We start from the raw sequence: 23,433 nt of genomic DNA, 5'->3' as shown, positions 1-23,433 counted from the left end.
TTTGTGCCTGCTAAATGGACCAGCAGAGTCATTTCCGAGGTTCATTCCTCAGTGTTGGCAGGGCACCCGGGAATTTTTGGCACCAGAGATCTGGTGGCCAGGTCCTTTTGGTGGCCTTCCTTGTCAAGAGATGTGCGGTCATTTGTGCAGTCCTGTGGTACTTGTGCTTGAGCTAAGCCTTGCTGTTCTCGTGCCAGCGGGTTGCTCTTGCCCTTGCCTGTCCCGAAGAGACCTTGGACACACATCTCTATGGATTTCATTTCGGATCTTCCGGTGTCTCAGGGCATGTCTGTCATCTGGGTGATATGTGATCGTTTCTCCAAGATGGTCCATCTGGTTCCTTTGCCCAAACTGCCTTCCTCTTCTGATCTGGTTCCTGTGTTCTTCCAGAACGTGGTTCGTTTGCACGGCATTCCTGAGAATATTGTGTCGGACAGAGGATCCCAGTTTGTTTCCAGGTTCTGGCGATCCTTTTGTGGTAGGATGGGCATAGATTTGTCATTTTCGTCCGCTTTTCATCCACAGACTAACGGACAAACGGAACGAACTAATCAGACTCTGGAGGCGTATTTGAGGTCTTTTGTCTCTTCTGATCAGGATGATTGGGTGACCTTCTTGCCGTTGGCTGAATTTGCCCTTAATAATCGGGCTAGTTCTGCCACCTTGGTTTCGCCATTTTTCTGCAACTCTGGTTTCCACCCTCGTTTTTCCTCGGGACATGTGGAGCCTTCTGACTGTCCTGGGGTGGATTCTGTGGTGGATAGGTTGCAGCGGATCTGGAATCATGTGGTGGACAACTTGAAGTTGTCACAGGAGAAGGCTCAGTGTTTTGCCAACCGCCGCCGCGGTGTGGGTCCCCGACTTCGTGTTGGGGATTTGGTATGGCTGTCTTCTCGATTTGTTCCTATGAAGGTCTCCTCTCCCAAATTTAAGCCTCGATTCATTGGTCCTTACAAGATATTGGAGATCCTTAATCCTGTATCCTTTCGCCTGGATCTTCCGGTGTCGTTTGCCATTCACAACGTATTTCATAGGTCCTTGTTGCGGCGGTACGTTGTGCCTGTGGTTCCTTCTGCTGAGCCTCCTGCTCCGGTGTTGGTTGAGGGCGAGTTGGAGTACGTGGTGGAGAAGATCTTAGATTCTCGTCTCTCCAGGCGGAGGCTTCAGTACCTGGTCAAGTGGAAGGGCTATGGTCAGGAGGATAATTCCTGGGTGGTCGCCTCTGATGTGCATGCGGCCAATTTAGTTCGTGCCTTTCACGCCGCTCATCCTGATCGCCCTGGTGGTCTTGGTGAGGGTTCGGTGACCCCTCACTAAGGGGGGGGTACTGTTGTGAATTTACTTTTTGGCTCCCTCTAGTGGCTACTAGTGATTTGACTCTGGGTTTTTCAGTCATTCCTTTTATGCTCACCTGGATCGTTAGGTCAGGGGTGTTGCTATATAAGCTCCCTGGACCTTCAGTTCAATGCCTGGCAACGTTGATATCAGAGCTAATCTGTAGTGCTCTTGTCTACTGATCCTGGTTCCTGCTTGATTAAGCTAAGTCTGCTTTTTTGCTTTTTGCAATTCGTTATTGTTTGCATTTTTTGTCCAGCTTGTATATTATCTGTATCCTGACCTTGCTGGAAGCTCTAGGGCGGCTGGTGTTCTCCCCCCGGGCCGTTAGACGGTTCGGGGGTTCTTGAATCTCCAGCGTGGATTTTTGATAGGGTTTTTGTTGACCATATAAGTTATCTTACTATATTCTGCTATTAGTAAGTGGGCCTCTCTGTGCTAAACCTAGTTCATCTCTGTGTTTGTCATTTCCTCTTACCTCACCGTTATTATTTGTGGGGGGCTTGTATCCTACTTTTGGGGTCCTTTCTCTGGAGGCAAGAGAGGTCTTTGTTTTCCTCTTCTAGGGGTAGTTAGCTCTCCGGCTGGCGCGAGACATCTAGCGACCAACGTAGGCATGTTCCCCGGCTACTTCTAGGGTTGGCGTTAGGAGTAGATATATGGTCAACCCAGTCACCACTGCCCTATGAGCTGGATTTTTGTACTTTGCAGACTTGCTGATATCTCTGAGACCCTCGCCATTGGGGTCATAACACTCCCCACACATAATCTCCAGTATATAACCTGTCCTCTCCATACATCTCTGCCCTAATCTCCTGATACCTCCCACACATAATCTCCAGTATATAACCTGTCCTCTCCATACATCTCTGCCCTAATCTCCTGATACCTCCCCACACATAATCTCCAGTATATAACCTGTCCTCTCCATACATCTCTGCTCTAATCTCCTGATACCTCCCCACACATAATCTCCAGTGTATAACCTGTCCTCTCCATACATCTCTGATCTAATCTCCTGATATCTCCCCACACATAATCTCCAGTATATAGCCTGTCCTCTCCATACATCTCTGCCCTAATCTCCTGATACCTCCCCACACATCTCCAGTATATAACCTGTCCTCTCCATACATCTCTGCCCTAATCTCCTGATACTACCTCACACACAATCTCCAGAATATAACCTGTCCTCTCCATACATCTCTGCCCTAATCTCCTGATATCTCCCCACACTGTTATGGCTGGACCTGGTGGTTAGGAGCACCGGGAATGACCTGATAGTCAAAACTGCAAAATAGAGCGAGCTCTGGGAAGTGGGAGCTCTGCTGACCGCAGCCCTAATCTATTATCACACACACTAGAATTAGCCGTGGATCGTACCTGACTCTGCCTAGACGACTCTTCACAGCCTGAGAGGTAACTACCCCTAAAGAGAAATATAGCCTCTTCTTGCCTCAGAGAAATTCCCCAAAGGAAAAGAGCAGCCCCCCACATATATTGACTGTGAGTTAAGAGGAAGGCACAAACATAGGAATGAGACAGGTTTCAACAAAGGAGGCCCGACTTACTAAATAGACAGAAGATAGATAAAGGGATCTTTGCGGTCAGCACAAAAACTACAAAAAGCCACGCAGAGTGAGCAAGAAACCCCCCGCGCCGACTCACGGCGCGGTAGGTGCCACTCTGCAACCCAGAGCTTCCAACTAGCGAGACAATATCATGATAGCCAGCTGGACAAAACTTAGCAGGTACTCAGAAATATATTCAGCACACAAAAGAACAACAAATGAGCTTAACAGGGACTTAGCTTCTGCTGAAGTAGACAGGTCATCAGGAGATCCAAGTGAGATCTGAACCAGTACAGATACATTGACAACTGGCATCAGGTAACGATCTGAGCAGAGTTAAATAGAGGAACCAGCCCAGTCTTAAACGATGCAGCTGAGGAAGCCACCTCCAGACCAGCAGCTCCACTTTCAGCCACCAGAGGGAACCCACGGACAGAACTCACAGAAATACCATTCCTGACCACAGGAGGGAGTTCGAGAACAGAGTTCACAACAGTACCCCCCCCTTGAGGAGGGGTCACCGAACCCTCACCAGAACCCCCCGGCCGATTAGGACGAGCCAAATGAAAGGCACGAACCAAATCGGCAGCATGGACATCGGAGGCAAGAACCCAGGAATTATCTTCTTGACCATAGCCCTTCCATTTGACCAGATACTGAAGTTTCCGTCTCGAGATACGAGAATCTAAAATCTTCTCCACCACATACTCCAATTCTCCCTCGACCAACACCGGAGCAGGAGGGTCAACGGAAGGAACCATAGGCGCCACATATCTCTGCAACAACGACCTATGGAACACATTATGGATGGCAAAAGAAGCTGGAAGGTCCAAACGAAATGACACAGGATTGAGGATTTCAGAAATCTTATAAGGCCCAATAAAACGAGGCTTAAACTTAGGAGAAGAAACCTTCATAGGAACATAACGAGATGACAGCCAAACCAGATCCCCAACACGAAGTCGAGGACCAACACGGCGACGGCGGTTAGCGAAACGTTGAGCCTTCTCCTGTGACAATGTCAAATTGTCCACTACATGAGTCCAAATTTGCTGCAACCTGTCCACCACAGAATCCACACCAGGACAGTCCGAAGGCTCAACCTGCCCTGAAGAGAAACGAGGATGGAAACCAGAATTACAATAAAAAGGTGAAACCAAAGTAGCCGAACTGGCCCGATTATTAAGGGCGAACTCAGCCAATGGCAAGAAGGTCACCCAATCATCCTGATCAGCAGAAACAAAGCATCTCAGATAGGTCTCCAAAGTCTGATTGGTTCGCTCAGTTTGGCCATTTGTCTGAGGATGGAAAGCAGAAGAAAAAGACAAATCAATGCCCATCTTAGCACAAAAGGCCCGCCAAAACCTCGAAACAAACTGGGAACCTCTGTCCGACACAATGTTCTCCGGAATGCCATGCAAACGAACCACATGCTGGAAAAACAACGGAACTAAATCAGAGGATGAAGGCAACTTAGGCAAGGGTACCAAATGGACCATCTAAGGCTACGTTCACATTTGCGGTCAGCGCCGCAGCGTCGGGCGCTGCAGCGGCGCCGCATGCGTCATGCGCCCCTATATTTAACATGGGGGCGCATGGACATGCGTTGTGCTGCGTTTTGCGCCGCATGGCCGCAAGCGTTGGACGCAAGAAACGCATCAAGTTGCATTTTTTTTGCGTCCAACTTTCGGCCAAAAACGACGCATGCGGCGCAAAACGCAGCGTTTTAGCGTGCGTTTTGCCGCGTTTTTGTTTGCGTTGTGCGCTGCGGCGCCGACGCTGCGGCGCACAACGCAAATGTGAACGTAGCCTTAGAGAAGCGATCACAAACCACCCAGATGACCGACATCCTTTGAGAGACAGGGAGATCTGAAATAAAATCCATGGAAACATGCATCCAGGGCCTCTTCGGGACCGGCAAGGGCAAAAGTAACCCACTGGCACGAGAACAGCAGGGCTACCTCCCACACATAATCTCCAGTATATAACCTGTCCTCTCCATACATCTCCGCTCTAACCTCCTGATACCTCCTCACACACAATCTCCAGAATATAACCTGTCCTCTCCATACATCTCTGCTCTAATCTCCTGCTACCTCCTCACACATAATCTCCAGTATATAACCTGTCCTCTCTATACATCACTGATCTAATCTCCTGATATCTCCCACACATAATCTCCAGTATATAACCTGTCCTCTCCATACATCTCTGCCCTAATCTCCTGATACCTGCCACACATAATCTTCAGTATATAACCTGTCCTCTCCATACATCTCTGCTCTACTCTCCTGATACCTCCTCACACATAAAATCCAGTATACAACCTGTCCTCTCCATACATCTCTGCCCTAATCTCCTGATACCTGGCACACATAATCTCCAGTATATAACCTGTCCTCTCCATACATCTCTGCTCTAATCTCCTGATACCTCCTCACACACAATCTCCAGAATATAACCTGTCTTTTCCATACATCTCTGCTCTAATCTCCTGCTACCTCCTCACACATAATCTCCAGTATATAACCTGTCCTCTCTATACATCTCTGCCCTAATCTACTGATATCTCCCCACACATAATCTCCAGTATATAACCTGTCCTCTCCATACATCTCTGTCCTAATTTACTGATATCTCCCCACACATAATCTCCAGTATATAACCTGTCCTCTCTATACATCTCTGTCCTAATCTGATATCTCCCCACACATAATCTCCAGTATATAACCTGTCCTCTCCATACATCTCTGTCCTAATCTACTGATATCTCCCCACACATAATCTCCAGTATATAACCTGTCCTCTCCATACATCTCTGTCCTAATCTCCTGATACCTCCACACATAATCTCCAGTATATAACCTGTCCTCTCCATACATCTCTGTCCTAATCTCCTGATACCTCCTCACACATAATCTCCAGTATATAACCTGTCCTCTCCATACATCTCTGTCCTAATCTCCTGATACCTCCACACATAATCTCCAGTATATAACCTGTCCTCTCCTACATCTCTACCCTAATCTCCTGATACCTCCCCACACATAATCTCCAGTATATAACCTGTCCTCTCCATACATCTCTGCCCTAATCTCCTGATACCTCCCCACACATAATCTCCAGTATATAACCTGTCTTTTCCATACATCTCTGCTCTAATCTCCTGCTACCTCCTCACACATAATCTCCAGTATATAACCTGTCCTCTCTATACATCTCTGCCCTAATCTACTGATATCTCCCCACACATAATCTCCAGTATATAACCTGTCCTCTCCATACATCTCTGTCCTAATTTACTGATATCTCCCCACACATAATCTCCAGTATATAACCTGTCCTCTCTATACATCTCTGTCCTAATCTGATATCTCCCCACACATAATCTCCAGTATATAACCTGTCCTCTCCATACATCTCTGTCCTAATCTACTGATATCTCCCCACACATAATCTCCAGTATATAACCTGTCCTCTCCATACATCTCTGTCCTAATCTCCTGATACCTCCACACATAATCTCCAGTATATAACCTGTCCTCTCCATACATCTCTGTCCTAATCTCCTGATACCTCCTCACACATAATCTCCAGTATATAACCTGTCCTCTCCATACATCTCTGTCCTAATCTCCTGATACCTCCACACATAATCTCCAGTATATAACCTGTCCTCTCCTACATCTCTACCCTAATCTCCTGATACCTCCCCACACATAATCTCCAGTATATAACCTGTCCTCTCCATACATCTCTGCCCTAATCTCCTGATACCTCCCCACACATAATCTCCAGTATATAACCTGTCTTTTCCATACATCTCTGCTCTAATCTCCTGATACCCCCACACATAATCTCCAGTGTATAACCTGTCCTCTCCATACATCTCTGCCCTAATCTCCTGATACCTCCCCACACATAATCTCCAGTGTATAACCTGTCCTCTCCATACATCTCTGCCCTAATCTCCTGATACTTCCCCACACATAATCTCCAGTATATAACCTGTCCTCTCCATACATCTCTGCCCTAATCTCCTGATACCTCCCCACACATAATCTCCAGTATATAACCTGTCTTTTCCATACATCTCTGCTCTAATCTCCTGATACCCCCACATATAATCTCCAGTATATAACCTGTCCTCCCCATACATCTCTGTCCTTATCTCCTGATACCTCCACATATAATCTCCAGTATATAACCTGTCCTCTCCATACATCTCTGCCCTAATCTCCTGATATCTCCCCACATATAATCTCCAGTATATAACCTGTCCTCTCCATACATCTCTGCCCTAATCTCCTGATACCTCCCCACACATAATCTCCAGTATATAACCTGTCCTCTCCATACATCTCTGCCCTAATCTCCTGATACCTCCCACACATAATCTCCAGTATATAACCTGTCCTCTCCATACATCTCTGCCCTAATCTCCTGATACCTCCAACACATAATCTCCAGTATATAACCTGTCCTCTCCATACATCTCTGCCCTAATCTCCTGATACCTCCCCACACATAATCTCCAGTATATAACCTGTCCTCTCCATACATCTCTGCCCTAATCTCCTGATACCTCACACACATAATCTCCAGTATATAACCTGTCCTCTCCATACATCTCTGCCCTAATCTCCTGATACCTCCCCACACATAATCTCCAGTATATAACCTGTCCTCTCCATACATCTCTGCCCTAATCTCCTGATACCTCCCACACATAATCTCCAGTATATAACCTGTCCTCTCCATACATCTCTGCCCTAATCTCCTGATACCTCCTCACACATAATCTCCAGTATATAACCTGTCCTCTCCATACATCTCTGCCCTAATCTCCTGATACCTCCCCACACATAATCTCCAGTATATAACCTGTCCTCTCCATACATCTCTGCCCTAATCTCCTGATACCTCCCACACATAATCTCCAGTATATAACCTGTCCTCTCCATACATCTCTGCCCTAATCTCCTGATACCTCCAACACATAATCTCCAGTATATAACCTGTCCTCTCCATACATTTCTGCTCTAATCTCCTGATACCCCCCCACACATTATCTCCAGTATATAACCTGTCCTCTCCATACACCTCTGCCCTAATCTCCTGATATCTCCCCACATATAATCTCCAGTATATAACCTGTCCTCTCCATACATCTCTGCCCTAATCTCCTGATACCTCCAACACATAATCTCCAGTATATAACCTGTCCTCTCCATACATTTCTGCTCTAATCTCCTGATACCCCCCCACACATAATCTCCAGTATATAACCTGTCCTCTCCATACACCTCTGCCCTAATCTCCTGATATCTCCCCACATATAATCTCCAGTATATAACCTGTCCTCTCCATACATCTCTGCCCTAATCTCCTGATACCTCCAACACATAATCTCCAGTATATAACCTGTCCTCTCCATACATTTCTGCTCTAATCTCCTGATACCCCCCCACACATAATCTCCAGTATATAACCTGTCCTCTCCATACACCTCTGCCCTAATCTCCTGATATCTCCCCACATATAATCTCCAGTATATAACCTGTCCTCCCCATACATTTCTGCTCTAATCTCCTGATACCCCCACATATAATCTCCAGTATATAACCTGTCCTCTCCATACACCTCTGCCCTAATCTCCTGATATCTCCCCACATATAATCTCCAGTATATAACCTGTCCTCCCCATACATTTCTGCTCTAATCTCCTGATACCCCCACATATAATCTCCAGTATATAACCTGTCCTCTCCATACATCTCTGCCCTAATCTCCTGATACCTCCACATATAATCTCCAGTATATAACCTGTCCTCTCCATACATCTCTGTCCTAATCTCCTGATACCTCCCACACATAATCTCCAGTATATAACCTGTCCTCTCTATACATCTCTGCCCTAATCTCCTGATACCTCCCACACATAATCTCCAGTATATAACCTGTCCTCTCCATACATCTCTGTCCTAATCTCCTGATACCTCCCACACATCATCTCCAGTATATAACCTGTCCTCTCCATACATCTCTGCCCTAATCTCCTGATACCCCCACACATAATCTCCAGTATATAACCTGTCCTCTCCATACATCTCTGCCCTAATCTCCTGATACCTCCCCACACATAATCTCTAGTATATAACCTGCTCTCTCCATACATCTCTGCCCTAATCTCCAGATACCACCACACATAATCTCCAGTATATAACCTGTCCTCTCCATACATCTCTGCCCTAATCTGATACCTCCCACACATAATCTCCAGTATATAACCTGTCCTCTCCATACATCTCTGCCCTAATCTCCTGATATCTCCCCACACATAATCTCCAGTATATAACCTGTCCTCTCCATACATCTCTGCCCTAATCTCCTGATATCTCCCCACACATAATCTCCAGTATATAACCTGTCCTCTCCATACACCTCTGCCCTAATCTCCTGATATCTCCCCACACATAATCTCCAGTATATAACCTGTCCTCTCCATACATCTCTGCCCTAATCTCCTGATACCCCCACACATAATCTCCAGTATATAACCTGTCCTCTCCATACATCTTTGTCCTAATCTCCTGATACCTCTCCACACATTATCTCCCGTATATAACCTGTCCTCTCCATACATCTCTGCCCTAATCTCCTGATATCTCCCCACACATAATCTCCAGTATATAACCTGTCCTCTCCATACATCTCTGCCCTAATCTCCTGATACCTCCCACACATAATCTCCAGTATATAACCGGTCCTCTCCATACATCTCTGCTCTAATCTCCTGATACCTCTCCACACATTATCTCCCGTATATAACCTGTCCTCTCCATACATCTCTGCCCTAATCTCCTGATACCTCCCCACACATAATCTCCAGTATATAACCTGTCCTGTCCATACATCTCTGCCCTAATCTCCTGATATCTCCCCACACATAATCTCCAGTATATAACCTGTCCTCTCCATACATCTCTGCCCTAATCTCCTGATATCTCCCCACACATAATCTCCAGTATATAACCTGTCCTCTCCATACACCTCTGCCCTAATCTCCTGATACCTCCCCACACATAATCTCCGGTATATAACCTGTCCTCTCCATACATCTCTGCCCTTATCTCCTCATACCTCCCCACACATAATCTCCAGTATATAACCTGTCCTCTCCATACATCTCTGCCCTAATCTCCTGATACCTCCCCACACATAATCTCCAGTATATAACCTGTCCTCTCCATACATCTCTGTCCTAATCTCCTGATACCTCCACACATAATCTCCAGTATATAACCTGTCCTCTCCATACATCTCTGCCCTAATCTCCTGATACCTCCCCACACAATCTCCAGTATATAACCTGTCCTCTCCATACATCTCTGCCCTAATCTCCTGATACCTCCCACACATAATCTCCAGTATATAACCTGTCCTCTCCATACATCTCTGCCCTAATCTCCTGATACCTCCAACACATAATCTCCAGTATATAACCTGTCCTCTCCATACATCTCTGTCCTAATGTCCTGATACCTCCACACACATAATCTCCAGTATATAACCTGTCCTCTCCATACATCTCTGTCCTAATCTCCTGATACCTCACACACATAATCTCCAGTATATAACCTGTCCTCTCCATACATCTCTGCCCTAATCTCCTGATACCTCCCCACACAATCTCCAGTATATAACCTGTCCTCTCCATACATCTCTGCCCTAATCTCCTGATACCTCCCACACATAATCTCCAGTATATAACCTGTCCTCTCCATACATCTCTGCCCTAATCTCCTGATACCTCCAACACATAATCTCCAGTATATAACCTGTCCTCTCCATACATCTCTGTCCTAATCTCCTGATACCTCCCCACACATAATCTCCAGTATATAACCTGTCCTCTCCATACATCTCTGCCCTAATCTCCTGATACCTCCCCACACATAATCTCCAGTATATAACCTGTCCCCTCCATACATCTCTGTCCTAATCTCCTGATATCTCCCCACACATAATCTCCAGTGTATAACCTGTCCTCTCCATACATCTCTGCCCTAATCTCCTGATACCTCCCACATAATCTCCAGTATATAACCTGTCCTCTCCATACATCTCTGTCCTAATCTCCTGATACCTCCCCACACATAATCTCCAGTATATAACCTGTCCTCTCCATACATCTCTGTCCTAATCTCCTTATACCTCCCCACACATAATCTCCAGTATATAACCTGTCCTCTCCATACATCTCTGTCCTAATCTCCTGATACCTCCTACACATAATCGCCAGTATATAACCTGTCCTCTCCATACATCTCTGCCCTAATCTCCTGATACCTCCCCACATAATCTCCAGTATATAACCTGTCCTCTCCATACATCTCTGCCCTAATCTCCTGATACCTCCCACACATAATCTCCAGTATATAACCTGTCCTCTCCATACATCTCTGCCCTAATCTCCTGATACCTCCAACACACAATCTCCAGTATATAACCTGTCCTCTCCATACATCTCTGCCCTAATCTCCTGATACCTCCCACACATAATCTCCAGTATATAACCTGTCCTCTCCATACATCTCTGTCCTAATCTCCTGATACCTCACACACATAATCTCCAGTATATAACCTGTCCTCTCCATACATCTCTGCCCTAATCTCCTGATACCTCCCACACATAATCTCCAGTATATAACCTGTCCTCTCCATACATCTCTGCCCTAATCTCCTGATACCTCCCACACATAATCTCCAGTATATAACCTGTCCTCTCCATACATCTCTGCCCTAATCTCCTGATACCTCCTCACACATAATCTCCAGTATATAACCTGTCCTCTCCATACATCTCTGCCCTAATCTCCTGATTCCTCCCCACATATAATCTCCAGTATATAATCTGTCCTCTCCATACATCTCTGCCCTAATCTCCTGATATCTCCACACACATAATCTCCAGTATATAACCTGTCCTCTCCATACATCTCTGCCCTAATCTCCTGATACCTCCTCACACATAATCTCCAGTATATAACTGTCCTCTCCATACATCTCTGCCCTAATCTCCTGATACCTCCCACACATAATCTCCAGTATATAACCTGTCCTCTCCATACATCTCTGCCCTAATCTCCTGATACCTCCCACACATAATCTCCAGTATATAACCTGTCCTCTCCATACATCTCTGCCCTAATCTCCTGATACCTCTCCGGACTGTGAGCGGACAGGAGGGTGACAAGGATACACAAGTCTCTGCAGTCACTGCGTCTTCTCCGATCTCCGGGGAGGTTTTTTGTGATGTTGTCTGTTTCTGTGTTCTCCAGCATGTGAGGCAGGAAGTGTAGCACGAGGGGGCGGGGTTTAGGCTGCAGACTTCCTGCCCCTGCAGTGAGCGCCGCCATCTTGTTGGTGGAGTCTCCTAGTTTCCAGGACTCTCAGTATTACATATGGTGGCAGCAGGCGGCTGCTCCTCCTGAGCTCAGGGGCAGAGTAGATGGGGTATTAGTGGTAGATGGGGTATTAGTGGCAGAAGACATCGTCCTGACGGCTCGTACAACATACTGCTATTCCAGTACTATATATATACATCTCATCAGTTACACAGCACATGGCGGCACCCAGCTTTCTGGAGACCCTGAGAGGTAATATTGCTTCTCGGCCTTTTGACTAAGATCAATTGTAGCAATTTTTGAGAAGGTGGCCTACTCCTACCACCCTAGTACATTGATACACAATACACAGTGGGTTGTGGTACTTGCTAGTATGCCAGGTGGCTCATGCAGTCATCTGGTGGAAGCCATGGCCCCCCAGGATCGAAGTCACGGGGCTGGGTAAGTGTGAGTGCTTACGGTGCAATGTGGCCCAGGAGTGGTCACCCTGGTGGGGTCTGAGCTTACATGGAGTGAGATCCCAGGTAAATCTTGGACTCCGTACCATGCCTCACCTGGCCTTTCATATTTTCTTGAGCAACCCCCCTTATTCCTGGACTTCGGGTCAGGATGGGGAATTATTATAAACCCGGTCGAAGATCCAGTCAGCTTTGGGCTGAGAAACCAACATAAAACAGGGCTCCCAGCTCCACCAGGGTGAGAGTCTGGTTGGACTCTGGGAGCACGAAAATGGTTCTCCCCCGGCGTCGGCTAGGGAGAGCATCAAAGAACCCTGGCCCTTGCTGTGGCCTTCTGGCTCGGAGGTATGAGGATGGTTTATTGAGGGCCCTCTCCTCCGAGAAGGGTCCACATGAATCCTCGCCTTGTGCGCTGTTTTGGTGTGACTTCGGTCACATTTTTCAGAGCCTTCGATGTTGCTTCAGTCAAAAAATTAGTGGCAGAGGCCATCGTACTGATGTCTCGTACAATATACCGCTATCCCAGTGCTATATATACACTCGTCTCATCGGTTACACAGCACATGGCGGCACCCAGCTTTCCAGAGACCCTGAGAGGTAATATTAGAGGATTACATGATCTGTTACGCAGCTTCTCCCGGATTCTGAGCTGGTGCCGTGTCCTCACCACAGGATGCTACAACGATCTGCTCTGGTTATTGGATTTTCTGCTTTTCTCCTTATCTGATGTGTTTTTGGTGCAGATGTGAAGCTGTGTTATAACTTATTAATGCTTTTTTTTATAATACACATTTTATAACACAGTTCTGCACCGCCTTATATCTCCTCTCTCATCTCTGTCTATCGCCCTACTCGTGCCCTCCGTTCTACAAACGACCTAAGGCTAACATCCCCCGTAATCCGAACCTCGCACCTCCGTCTCCAAGACTTCTCTCGTGCTGCGCCAGCTCTCTGGAATGCACTTCCCCAGACGATCAGACGGATACCTAGCCCCGACCTATTCAAGCGCGCTCTAAAAACCCATCTCTTCAAACAAGCCTACCACATCAACTACTCAGTAAACTAACTTTGCCCTGTTCCCTCCTTCCAAATATTACTCTGAATCTGCACCCTACTGTTCATCTGTCTCCACACCCTCCATGCACACGATAACTGCACCTGATACTTGACTATTGCACTTAAACACACGGGCTGATGACCGGATCATGCAGCTTTGTATGAAAATCCCTATTTATTATAATTGCCAGACCTGAAATAACAAGCACTTTTCACCTATTGTGTCCCCCCATTTCCTTGTAGATTGTAACCTTGTGAGCAGGGACCTCACTCCTAATGTCACTGTTTAAATTGTCTTAACTTGTATTGAATTTGTCTGTATATGTCCCCGCTTAATTGTAAAGTGCTGCGGAATATGTTGGCGCTATATAAATAAAGATTATTATTATTATAATACAGAAAGGTTTTGATTCTGCACTGAAAGATGCAACTGTGTTTTTTTCCGGCTCCACATAGAATCTTATAGAGAGAAAAAAAAGCACCAGAACTGCAGAGTTCAGCAGCATCTTCAGACGCACGGACTAACGTCTGCCCCCCACATCCCCAGCACCGGTAACACCACTCCCTCACAGGCATTGTCACTCTGTGACTGCAGACCTCGCTGTGAGGATTCTCCGGTGCCGGGAGCGGCGAGCGCGTGGCCATAAGTTTGCAATTTGCAGACATGCAGTCATGGGCCGACTAGACGTGTGCAGCCTCGCTCAACGCAAGTGAATTAATGGAGAGTGGCGGGAGTATGCAAATCACAAATGCAGTCACATGACCACCCAACCATGCGCTCGGAGGACTCACAGAAAGTAGCCAAAGTCTTGACAACTCCTTGAAAGGGAGCTAGTCACCCCCATAATGCATAGTAAGCTCGCTGTACTATGATATAATGAGAAGCCTACTAACATTGTACATGGTCGGAGGCCTGAGAGAATTGGTTTCAATGCAAATGTGTGGTCTCATACAGGTATGGGCTCTTATATAGTCGGTAATGCACTGTGATCATTGGGGACAGTACTGATAATCAGCTATTAAGTGATCAGATGAGATCAGGAGCCGCACAGATAATAGTTCTCCTCCGCCTGCTCCACCTCTCTGGTAATGGCGACTGAGCCCTCAGCCACACCAAGGGTGCACCAAAGCCCCCTCATTTGCATTTTAAGTAAAGACTAAAATGTACAATACTAGTGTGATTTTACAGGGGCTAAGTCCCCAATATCACTGTACAACTAATTTAAGGGAAATCTGATACATCTACACTGTGTGCAGAATTAGGCAAGTTGTATTTTAGAGAATTATTTTTATTATTGATCAACAACTATGTTCTCAATCAACCCAAAAGACTCATAAATATCAAAGCTTAATATTTTTGGAAGTTGGAGTGTTTTTTTTTAGATTTGGCTATCTTAGTAGGATATCTGTTTGTGCAGGTAACTATTACCGTGCAGAATTATTAGGCAACTTAATAAAAACCAAATATATTCCCATCTCACTTGTTTATTTTCACCAGGTAAACCAATATAACTGCACAAAATTTAGAAATAAATATTTCTGACATGCAAAAACAAAACCCCAAAAAATGAGTGCCCAATATAGCCCCCTTTCTTTATGATGACACTCGGCAGCCTCCATCCATAGATTCTGTCAGTTGTTGATCTGTTTACGACCAACATTGCGTGCAGCAGCCACCACAGCCTCCAGACACTGCTCCGAGAGGTGGACTGTTTTCCCTCCCTGTAGATCTCACATTTTATGAGGCACCACAGGTTCTCTATGGAGTTCAGATCAGGTGAACAAGGGGGCCAAGTCATTATTTTTTCTTCTCTGAGACCTTTACTGGCCAGCCACGCTGTGGAGTAGTTGGAGGCATCTGATGGAGCATTGTCCTGAAGGAAAATTATGTTTTTATTGAACGATACCGACTTCTTCCTGTACCACTGCTTGAAGAAGTTGTCTTCCAGAAACTGGCAGTAGGTCTGGGAGTTGAGCTTCACTCCATCCTCAACCCGAAAAGGTCCCACAAGTTCATCTTTGATGATGCCAGCCCATACCAGTCCCCCACCTCCACCTTGCTGGCGTCTGAGTCGGAGTGGAGCTCTCTGCCCTTTACTGATCCAGCCTCTGGCCCATCCATCTGGCCCGTCAAGAGTCACTCTCATTTCATCAGTCCATAAAACCTTTGAGAAGTCAGTCTTCAGATATTTCTTGGCCCAGTCTTGACGTTTTATCTTATGTTTCTTGTACACAGGTGGTCGTTTTTCAGCCTTCCTTCCTTGGCCATGTCCCTGAGTATCGCACACCTTGTGCTTTTTGTTACTCCAGTAACGTTGCAGCTCTGAAATATGGCAAAACTGGTGGCAAATGGCATCTTGGCAGCTTCACGCTTGATTTTCCTCAATTCATGGGCAGATATTTTGCGCCTTTTTTGCCCAGCACTCTTCTTGCGACCCTGTTGGCTATTTGCCATGAAACGCTTGATTGTTCGGTGATCACGCTTCAAAAGTTTGGCAATTTCAAGACTGCTGCATCCCTCTGCAAGACATCTCACAATTGTGGACTTTTCAGAGCCGTCAAATCTCTCTTCTGACCCATTTTGCCAAAGGAAAGGAAGTTGCCTAATATTTAAGCACACCTTATATAGGGTTCTGATGTCATTAGACAACACCCCTCCTCATTATAGAGATGCACATCACCTGATTTACTGAATTGGTAGTTGGCTCTCAGGCCTGAACAGCTTGGAGTAGGACAACATGTATAAAAAGGATCATGTGATCAAAATACAACTTGCCTAATAATTCTGCACACACTGTATATAGGTAAGTTGGTCATAGGAAGCTGAATAAAATTATACATCACTATCTTATTTCAGAGAAAACAATGTTTTTCTTATATGTAAATAAACCGTTAAGATTTATGGGTGGGGCATAGATCTTTGTCAGTTTCAGAAGACTTATGGTCAGGACCAACTACACATTTGTATTGCCAAAGTAAGTGTAGAGTAGGGAATGTTGATATGGACTGTAGGAACAATGGATGGGGCACATCCAGGTTGGTAGGAATAAAAGTCCATGGCATAACATATTTGTCTTTCTCTCAGCCCATGACACTTCGTCACATACTGTGCTGCTATCTCCATTATGCTCTCGTCCTCCCCCTTCAGAATCTATACTTTCTCTTATCTCCTGTGGAGTTGAAGTCCAGGAAGAGACCAGAGAGTTTCCCGAGTTGAGTGTCCCTCACTGCTGTGCATTTGGTGCAGTGTAGCAAGAGGTGGGTCTCATCTGTCAGGGCCTCCAGGGCACAGTGTGGGCACAGTTTCTCCACCCATGGCTTGTAGCTCTGTCTGTGCCGGCCGACCTCAATGGCCAGATTGTGGAGTCAGTCTTCGGTACACAATCAGTTTCTGTGAGGTGATGATATTGTTTCTCCACACACAGATGTACCTCTGCTGGCCCTCGTCTACCATCTTCCTGATGCCATCTTTTGTCATAGTGTGGTGGATGGTGTCCTGGTTTGAATGGGCTGTTCAGGGGGGCCTGGCCACCTACAGGTACCAGGGTTTCATGGTGATGGGGCCATGGATTGGAGGCTATGTAGCTGAATCCAGAATGACAGCGCCCTCTTCAGGACTGTGAAGTTTAGAGGGAATTTGCCCCACTCGGTGGCACTATTGGAGGAGCTGCGATGAACCTTGAGAACTGGTTTACAGAATTCCAGTTAGGTCTACTGCAAAACCGAAGAAATGGGCCGACACACGTTAATATGAGTGTAATATGTAGGTGCACATTCACACTGTGGCCGTTAAGTAGATAGATAGTAATCGCACATATAGATAACACAGGGAATTAGCTGACACTAGTTTGATACAAAAAGGTCCCACCACGACAAGGTGTGCTCAATAAGGAGGGTCCCTAACTCTAATAGTTCACCTCACTACGTGTCAGCAGACCCCAAATAGATGGGGGCAGAACGGCACCCAGACCTGACGGTTTCATGCACTTTTGATCAAAATGGTGTCAACTAAGTCCCCTGTGCTATGTACAATTACGGTTTAGTAACTCACTGCAGGCGATTTCCTCATTCGTTTTTATCCTAGGTTTGGTCTGTTAGTGGCCACAGTGTGGATGTGCACCTCCTCGCTGCGCTTATGCCAACATGTGTGTCGCTCTGTTTCTTCGATTTACGCTGCACGCCTCTACTTATATTAATCGTATTTGCACTATGCATTTCTCTCCAATGATAAGACTGTTCGAGTGCTTTCACATTGCATTTTGTCACGTTAGTTGGTGCCAGCGGGACATCTGAACCCCCACCCCCGCACAAAACAGGATTCGGGCCATTGTGCCCCCAGGGCCATAGACTATCATGGTTCTGACAGAGTGAACGTGTGCTCTGTCAGACATCATTTTTGGGCCTATAACTGGAGACGGACACCCAGACACGGTCTACTACATCTGAGGGTCCATCTCCAATAGGTGCCCCCCACCCCCGCGAAAATGATCCACATCAGGGCGCACATTCAGTCTGTCCGCCCCAATATATTCTATGGCCCCATAGGCACATACGCTTTACATGGAGGAGCTAAATAGAAATATGCACTTTATCTCATATATATTAATCTCATATATACAGTGGCATGTAAAAGTTTGGGCACCCTGGACAAAATTACTGTTATTGTGAAAATTGTGAACAGTTTCGCAAGTTGAAGATTAACCCCTTCACCCCCGGAGCTTTTTCCGTTTTTCCGTTTTCGTTTTTCGCTACCCTCCTTCCCAGAGCCATAACTTTTTTATTTTTCCGTCAATTTGGCCATGTGAGGGCTTATTTTTTGCGGGACGAGTTGTACTTTTGAACGACATCATTGGTTTTAGCATGTCGTGTACTAGAAAACGGGAAAAAAATTCCAAGTGCAGTGAAATTGCAAAAAAAGTGCAATCCCACACTTGTTTTTTGCTTGCCTATTTTGCTAGGTTCACTAAATGCTAAAACTGACCTGCCATTATGATTCTCCAGATCACTACGAGTTCATAGACACCTAACATGACTAGGTTATTTTTCACCTAAGTGGTGAAAAAAAATTCCAAACTTTGCAAAAAACAAAACAAAACAAAATTGCGCCATTTTCCGATACTCGTAGCGTCTCCATTTTTCGTGATCTGGGGTCAGGTGAGGGCTTATTTTTTGCGTGCCGAGCTGGCGTTTTTAATGATAGCATTTTGGTGTAGATACGTTCTTTTGATCGCCCGTTATTGCATTTTAATGCAATGTCGTGGCGACCAAAAAAACGTAAATCTGGCGTTTCGAATTTTTTTCTCATTACGCCATTTAGCGATCAGGTTAATGCTTTTTTTTTATTGATAGATCGGGCGATTCTGAACGCGGCGATACCAAATATGTGTAGGTTGGGGTTTTTTTAATTGATTTATTTTGATTGGGGCGAAAGGGGGGTGATTTAAACTTTTATGTTTTTTTTATTTTTTTCACATTTTTAAAAACTTTTTTTTTTTACTTTTGCCATGCTTCTATAGCCTCCATGGGAGGCTAGAAGCAGGCACAGCCCGATCGGCTCTGCTATGCAGCAGTGATCATAAGATCGCTGCTACACAGCAGATTTGCAGGTGTGCTGTGAGCGCCGACCACAGGGGGGCGCTCACAGCCACCGGCAATCAGTAACCATAGAGGTCTCAAGGACCTCTATGGTTACAATGGAGGAGCATCGCCGACCCCCGATCATGTGACGGGGGTCGGCGATGCGCTCATATCCGGCCGCACGGCCGGATGCGGTAGTTAAATGCCGCTGTCTGCGTTTGACAGCGGCATTTAACTAGTTAATAGCGGCGGGTGATCTCGATTTCACCCGCCGCTATTGCGCGCACATGTCAGCTGTAAAAAACAGCTGACATGTCGCGACTTTGATGTGCGCTCACCGCCGGAGAGCACATCAAAGCGGGGGTCCCGACATGTGACGTACTATACCGTCACATGTCGGGAAGGGGTTAAATGACCTCTGAAAGGCCTAAAAGTTGCAGCTCACATATTTCCTTTGTATTTTAGGCAAAGAAATATATATATTGTTTTTTTTACATTGCAAAAATCCCGAAACAGATAATGGGCCGATGCAAAAGTTTGTGCTCCCTTGGAGATTTGTGTGCTCAGATAACGTGACCAAAGTTTCAGACCTTAATTAGCCTGTTAGGGTTATGGTCAGGTGATGCAAATTTCCCAGCTTTATAAAAACCCAGTCTTCTCTAACCTTGTGCCAAAAATACAGTATGGGGCGCTATGTGGGGGCCATTATACTGTCTGGAGGACTGTGTGGGGATTACAGTTGGGGAATCATACTGTGTTGGGGTCATACTTTGGCGTGTGGGGGGATTACACTAGGGTCATCATACCGTGAATGTGGAGAGCTGTTCCTGGGACAACCCCTTTAAGTCTATTTCCATATGAAAAGGTTCATCGTTATATTTGATGATAAGCAAAAACGTCCTCAATTGTAGACTTTTTTTAATAAATATCAAGGTTGCCCACGACTTTATGATTTGTGCTTGACATTCCTGGTCTAGACCTGATGAAACCTTTTGTTGCCAAGTTCCCCTTTAGTATCATATGTGTAGAGCCGAGTCTTCCGTAAAATATAATGAAAACCATTATTCCTTGGTGATTTTATTATCGTGGAGTCACACACACTAACCTTAGATGATGAATTTAGTTGTTAGAAATCTAGGAAATATTGTTCTTATTTCTATTTTTGACACATCTGGCCCATGTGGGAAAATGCATTAAGACTTATTTCCATGTGATAACCACTCGTATACAGAGAAAAAACAACCCCCTGAGCTCAGGATAAACCATGAAAATCAAACAAGAGAATATAGTATAAAATATATATCTTTATTTAATAGAAACAGTTATACTTAAAATGAATCGTGTGCATGTATCAGGACATTTTATACAAACATTGTATATAAAAAAAAATATTAAAAAGTATTAAAAAACAAGTGTAGTAAATAGTGGACCCATAGGATGGAAATAAGTGGCCTCCTAATAAGGATATTCGGGATCTCCACAATTAAGGTGAAAAAAACAATAAAAAATGTCATAAACACAATAGTTCAAATATTGAATCTCATTCACAAAAAGGTGGAGAAAAATAGATATTCTTGGCAAAAGCCAAGGTGCAGCCGTGTCACAAAATAAACAGCCAAACCTCCAAGTGGTATTCAAAGTGCATAGTGCATAATGTGAAGAAAAAAATAGGATAATGGAGATCTGTACCTTATGGTGCCACTAGGTCCTGGAGATGCGCACACCCCAACGCGCGTTTCGGAACTGAGATTCCTTCGCGTTTAAGAAGTGCTTGAAGTAACCTCCGTTAAAATAAAGGAGTTGCATTGTTTTTGATATCCGTGTTTCTTACATGAGTACCAGGAAAAAATGTTCTTATTATAACAATATAAACTTCTGATGTTCACCATATTAAAGTTCTCTGCTCCCGGGACAGTTATTGATGATGATTTAGGCCAATAACGAGCAATAGATATAACTGAGATCAATTCAAAAATCTGAGCAGTAATGGTTTTCTGTCAGTCATCCTGAAGCAACCGCTCCTATAACGGAGCCATACATCTGCCAAATTTCCTACAATGTGAACATCAATACATCTTCTCCCTTGTGTGACTTCTGATGTGTAACAAGATGTGCTTTACGTTTAAAATATTTCCCACATTGTGAGCATGAAAATGGCTTCTCCCCTGTGTGCGTTCTCAGATGTTGAAGAAGAATGGCTTTATGGGTAAAACATTTCCCACATTCTGAGCACGAATACGGCTTCTCCCCTTTGTGACTTCTTAGATGTTCATTAAAATGTGATTTCTGACTAAAACACTTTTGACATTTAGGGCATGAAAATGGCTTCTCCCCTGTGTGAACTCTCTGATGTATCTCAAGAGCTTCCTTACGCATATAGCTTTTTCCACATGTCACACATGAAAACCGCCTCTCCCCAGCATGGCTTTTCTGATGTCTCTCAAGATGGTATTTTGCCAAAAAGCATTTCCCACATATAAAGCAAGAAAATGACTTCTCCCCAGTGTGACTTTTCTGATGTCTTTCAAGATGACCTTTTGCCAAAAAGCATTTCCCACATTCAGAGCAAGAAAATGGCTTCTCCCCTGTGTGAATTCCTAGATGGTTTATAAGATTTGACTTTTGAACAAATCCCTTTCCACATTCAGGACATGAATATGGCCTCTCTCCTGTGTGACACCTCTGATGTTTTGCAAGATGTGATTTACTAATGAAACTTTTGTCACATTCTGAACATGAAAACGGCTTCTCCCCTGTGTGAGTTCTCAAATGTTCTATAATATTTGATCTGTGAGCAAAATATTTTCCACATTTAGGACATGAAAATGGCTTCTCCCCTGTGTGAATTCTCTGATGTCCAACAAGATCTGATTTCTGGGTAAAACATTTCCCACATTCTGAACATGAAAATGGCTTCTCTCCTGTGTGAATTCTCCGATGTGCAACAAGACTTGATTTGTGGGTAAAACACCTCCCGCATTCTGAACAAGAATACTGCCTTTCATCATTGTGATGATTAGATTTTTTTTTTCCACATTCAGAAGATGATAACATTTTTTCAAGTCTATGTCCAGTGATACTATTAATCTGTGAATGATTGTCTGCTACTTCATAATAAGGGGATGAAGTGAGATTTGTGTGGAACCTTCTCATCCAGTCTTCACCTGAAAAAGAAAATGGTATGGCATCATAATATTTTTTAAAAAAAGTTAAGAGATCCCAGAATACAGTCAGTCTTTATACAGTGGGTACAGAAAGTATTCAGGCCCATTTAACTTTTTTACTCTTTGTTTCATTGCAGCCATTTGGTGAATTCAAAAAAGTTAATTTTTTCTCATTAATGTGCACTCTGCACCCCATCTTGACTGAAAAAAAAAACAAATGTAGTAACTTTTGCAAATTTAATAAAAAAGAAAAACTGAAATATCACATGGTCATAAGTATTGAGACCCTTTGCTCAGACACTCATATGTAAGTGACATGCTGTCCATTTCCTTGTGATCCTCCTTGAGATGGTTCTACTCCTTAATTGGAGTCCAGCTGTGTTTAATTAGCTGATAGGACTAAAGGCCCCGTCTCACATAGCAAGATCGCTAGCGAGATCGCTGCTGAGTCACAAGTTTTGTGACGCAACAGCGACCTCAGTAGCGATCTCGCTATGTTTGACACGTACCAGCGACCAGGCCCCTGCTGTGAGATCGCTGGTCGTGTCGGAATGGCCTGGACCTTTTTTTGGTCGTTGAGGTCCCGCTGACATCGCTGAATCGGTGTGTGTGACACCGATCCAGCGATGTCTTCACTGGTAACCAGGGTAAACATCAGGTTACTAAGCGCAGGGCCGCGCTTAGTAACCCGATGTTTACCCTGGTTACCATCGTAAATGTAAAAAAAAAAAAACAGTACATACTCACATTCCGGTGTCCGTCAGGTCCCTTGCCGTCCGCTTCCTGCACTGACTGACTGCCGGCCGTAAAGTGCTGTACGCACAGCGGTGACGTCACCGCTCTGCTGTTAGGGCCGGCTCTC

At 45.0% G+C, this 23,433-nt stretch overlaps 2 protein-coding genes across 2 annotated transcripts in view; both read right to left on the bottom strand.

Annotated features, from left to right (window-relative positions):
* The window catches only part of LOC143817845 (uncharacterized), a 114,839-nt gene extending 102,562 nt beyond the window's left edge, over positions 1 to 12,277 (bottom strand). The window contains exon 1 of the mRNA XM_077299309.1: positions 12,132 to 12,277. The gene's annotated coding sequence lies outside the window, so the exon portion shown is untranslated. The remainder of the gene's footprint in view (positions 1 to 12,131) is intronic.
* Positions 12,278 to 20,696: 8,419 nt separating this feature from the next.
* LOC143817465 (uncharacterized) overlaps positions 20,697 to 23,433 on the bottom strand; it is a 50,339-nt gene continuing 47,602 nt past the window's right edge. Inside the window, exon 7 of the mRNA XM_077298897.1 lies at positions 20,697 to 22,339. Coding sequence (XP_077155012.1) covers positions 21,460 to 22,339 — 880 coding nt within the window. The 3' untranslated portion in view covers positions 20,697 to 21,459. The remainder of the gene's footprint in view (positions 22,340 to 23,433) is intronic.

The sequence above is a fragment of the Ranitomeya variabilis genome, chromosome 3 (assembly GCF_051348905.1).
Source record: "Ranitomeya variabilis isolate aRanVar5 chromosome 3, aRanVar5.hap1, whole genome shotgun sequence".
Lineage (NCBI taxonomy): Eukaryota > Metazoa > Chordata > Amphibia > Anura > Dendrobatidae > Ranitomeya > Ranitomeya variabilis.
Note: the sequence above shows the minus strand (reverse complement) of the source record. Positions and strands in the feature narration are given on the sequence as shown.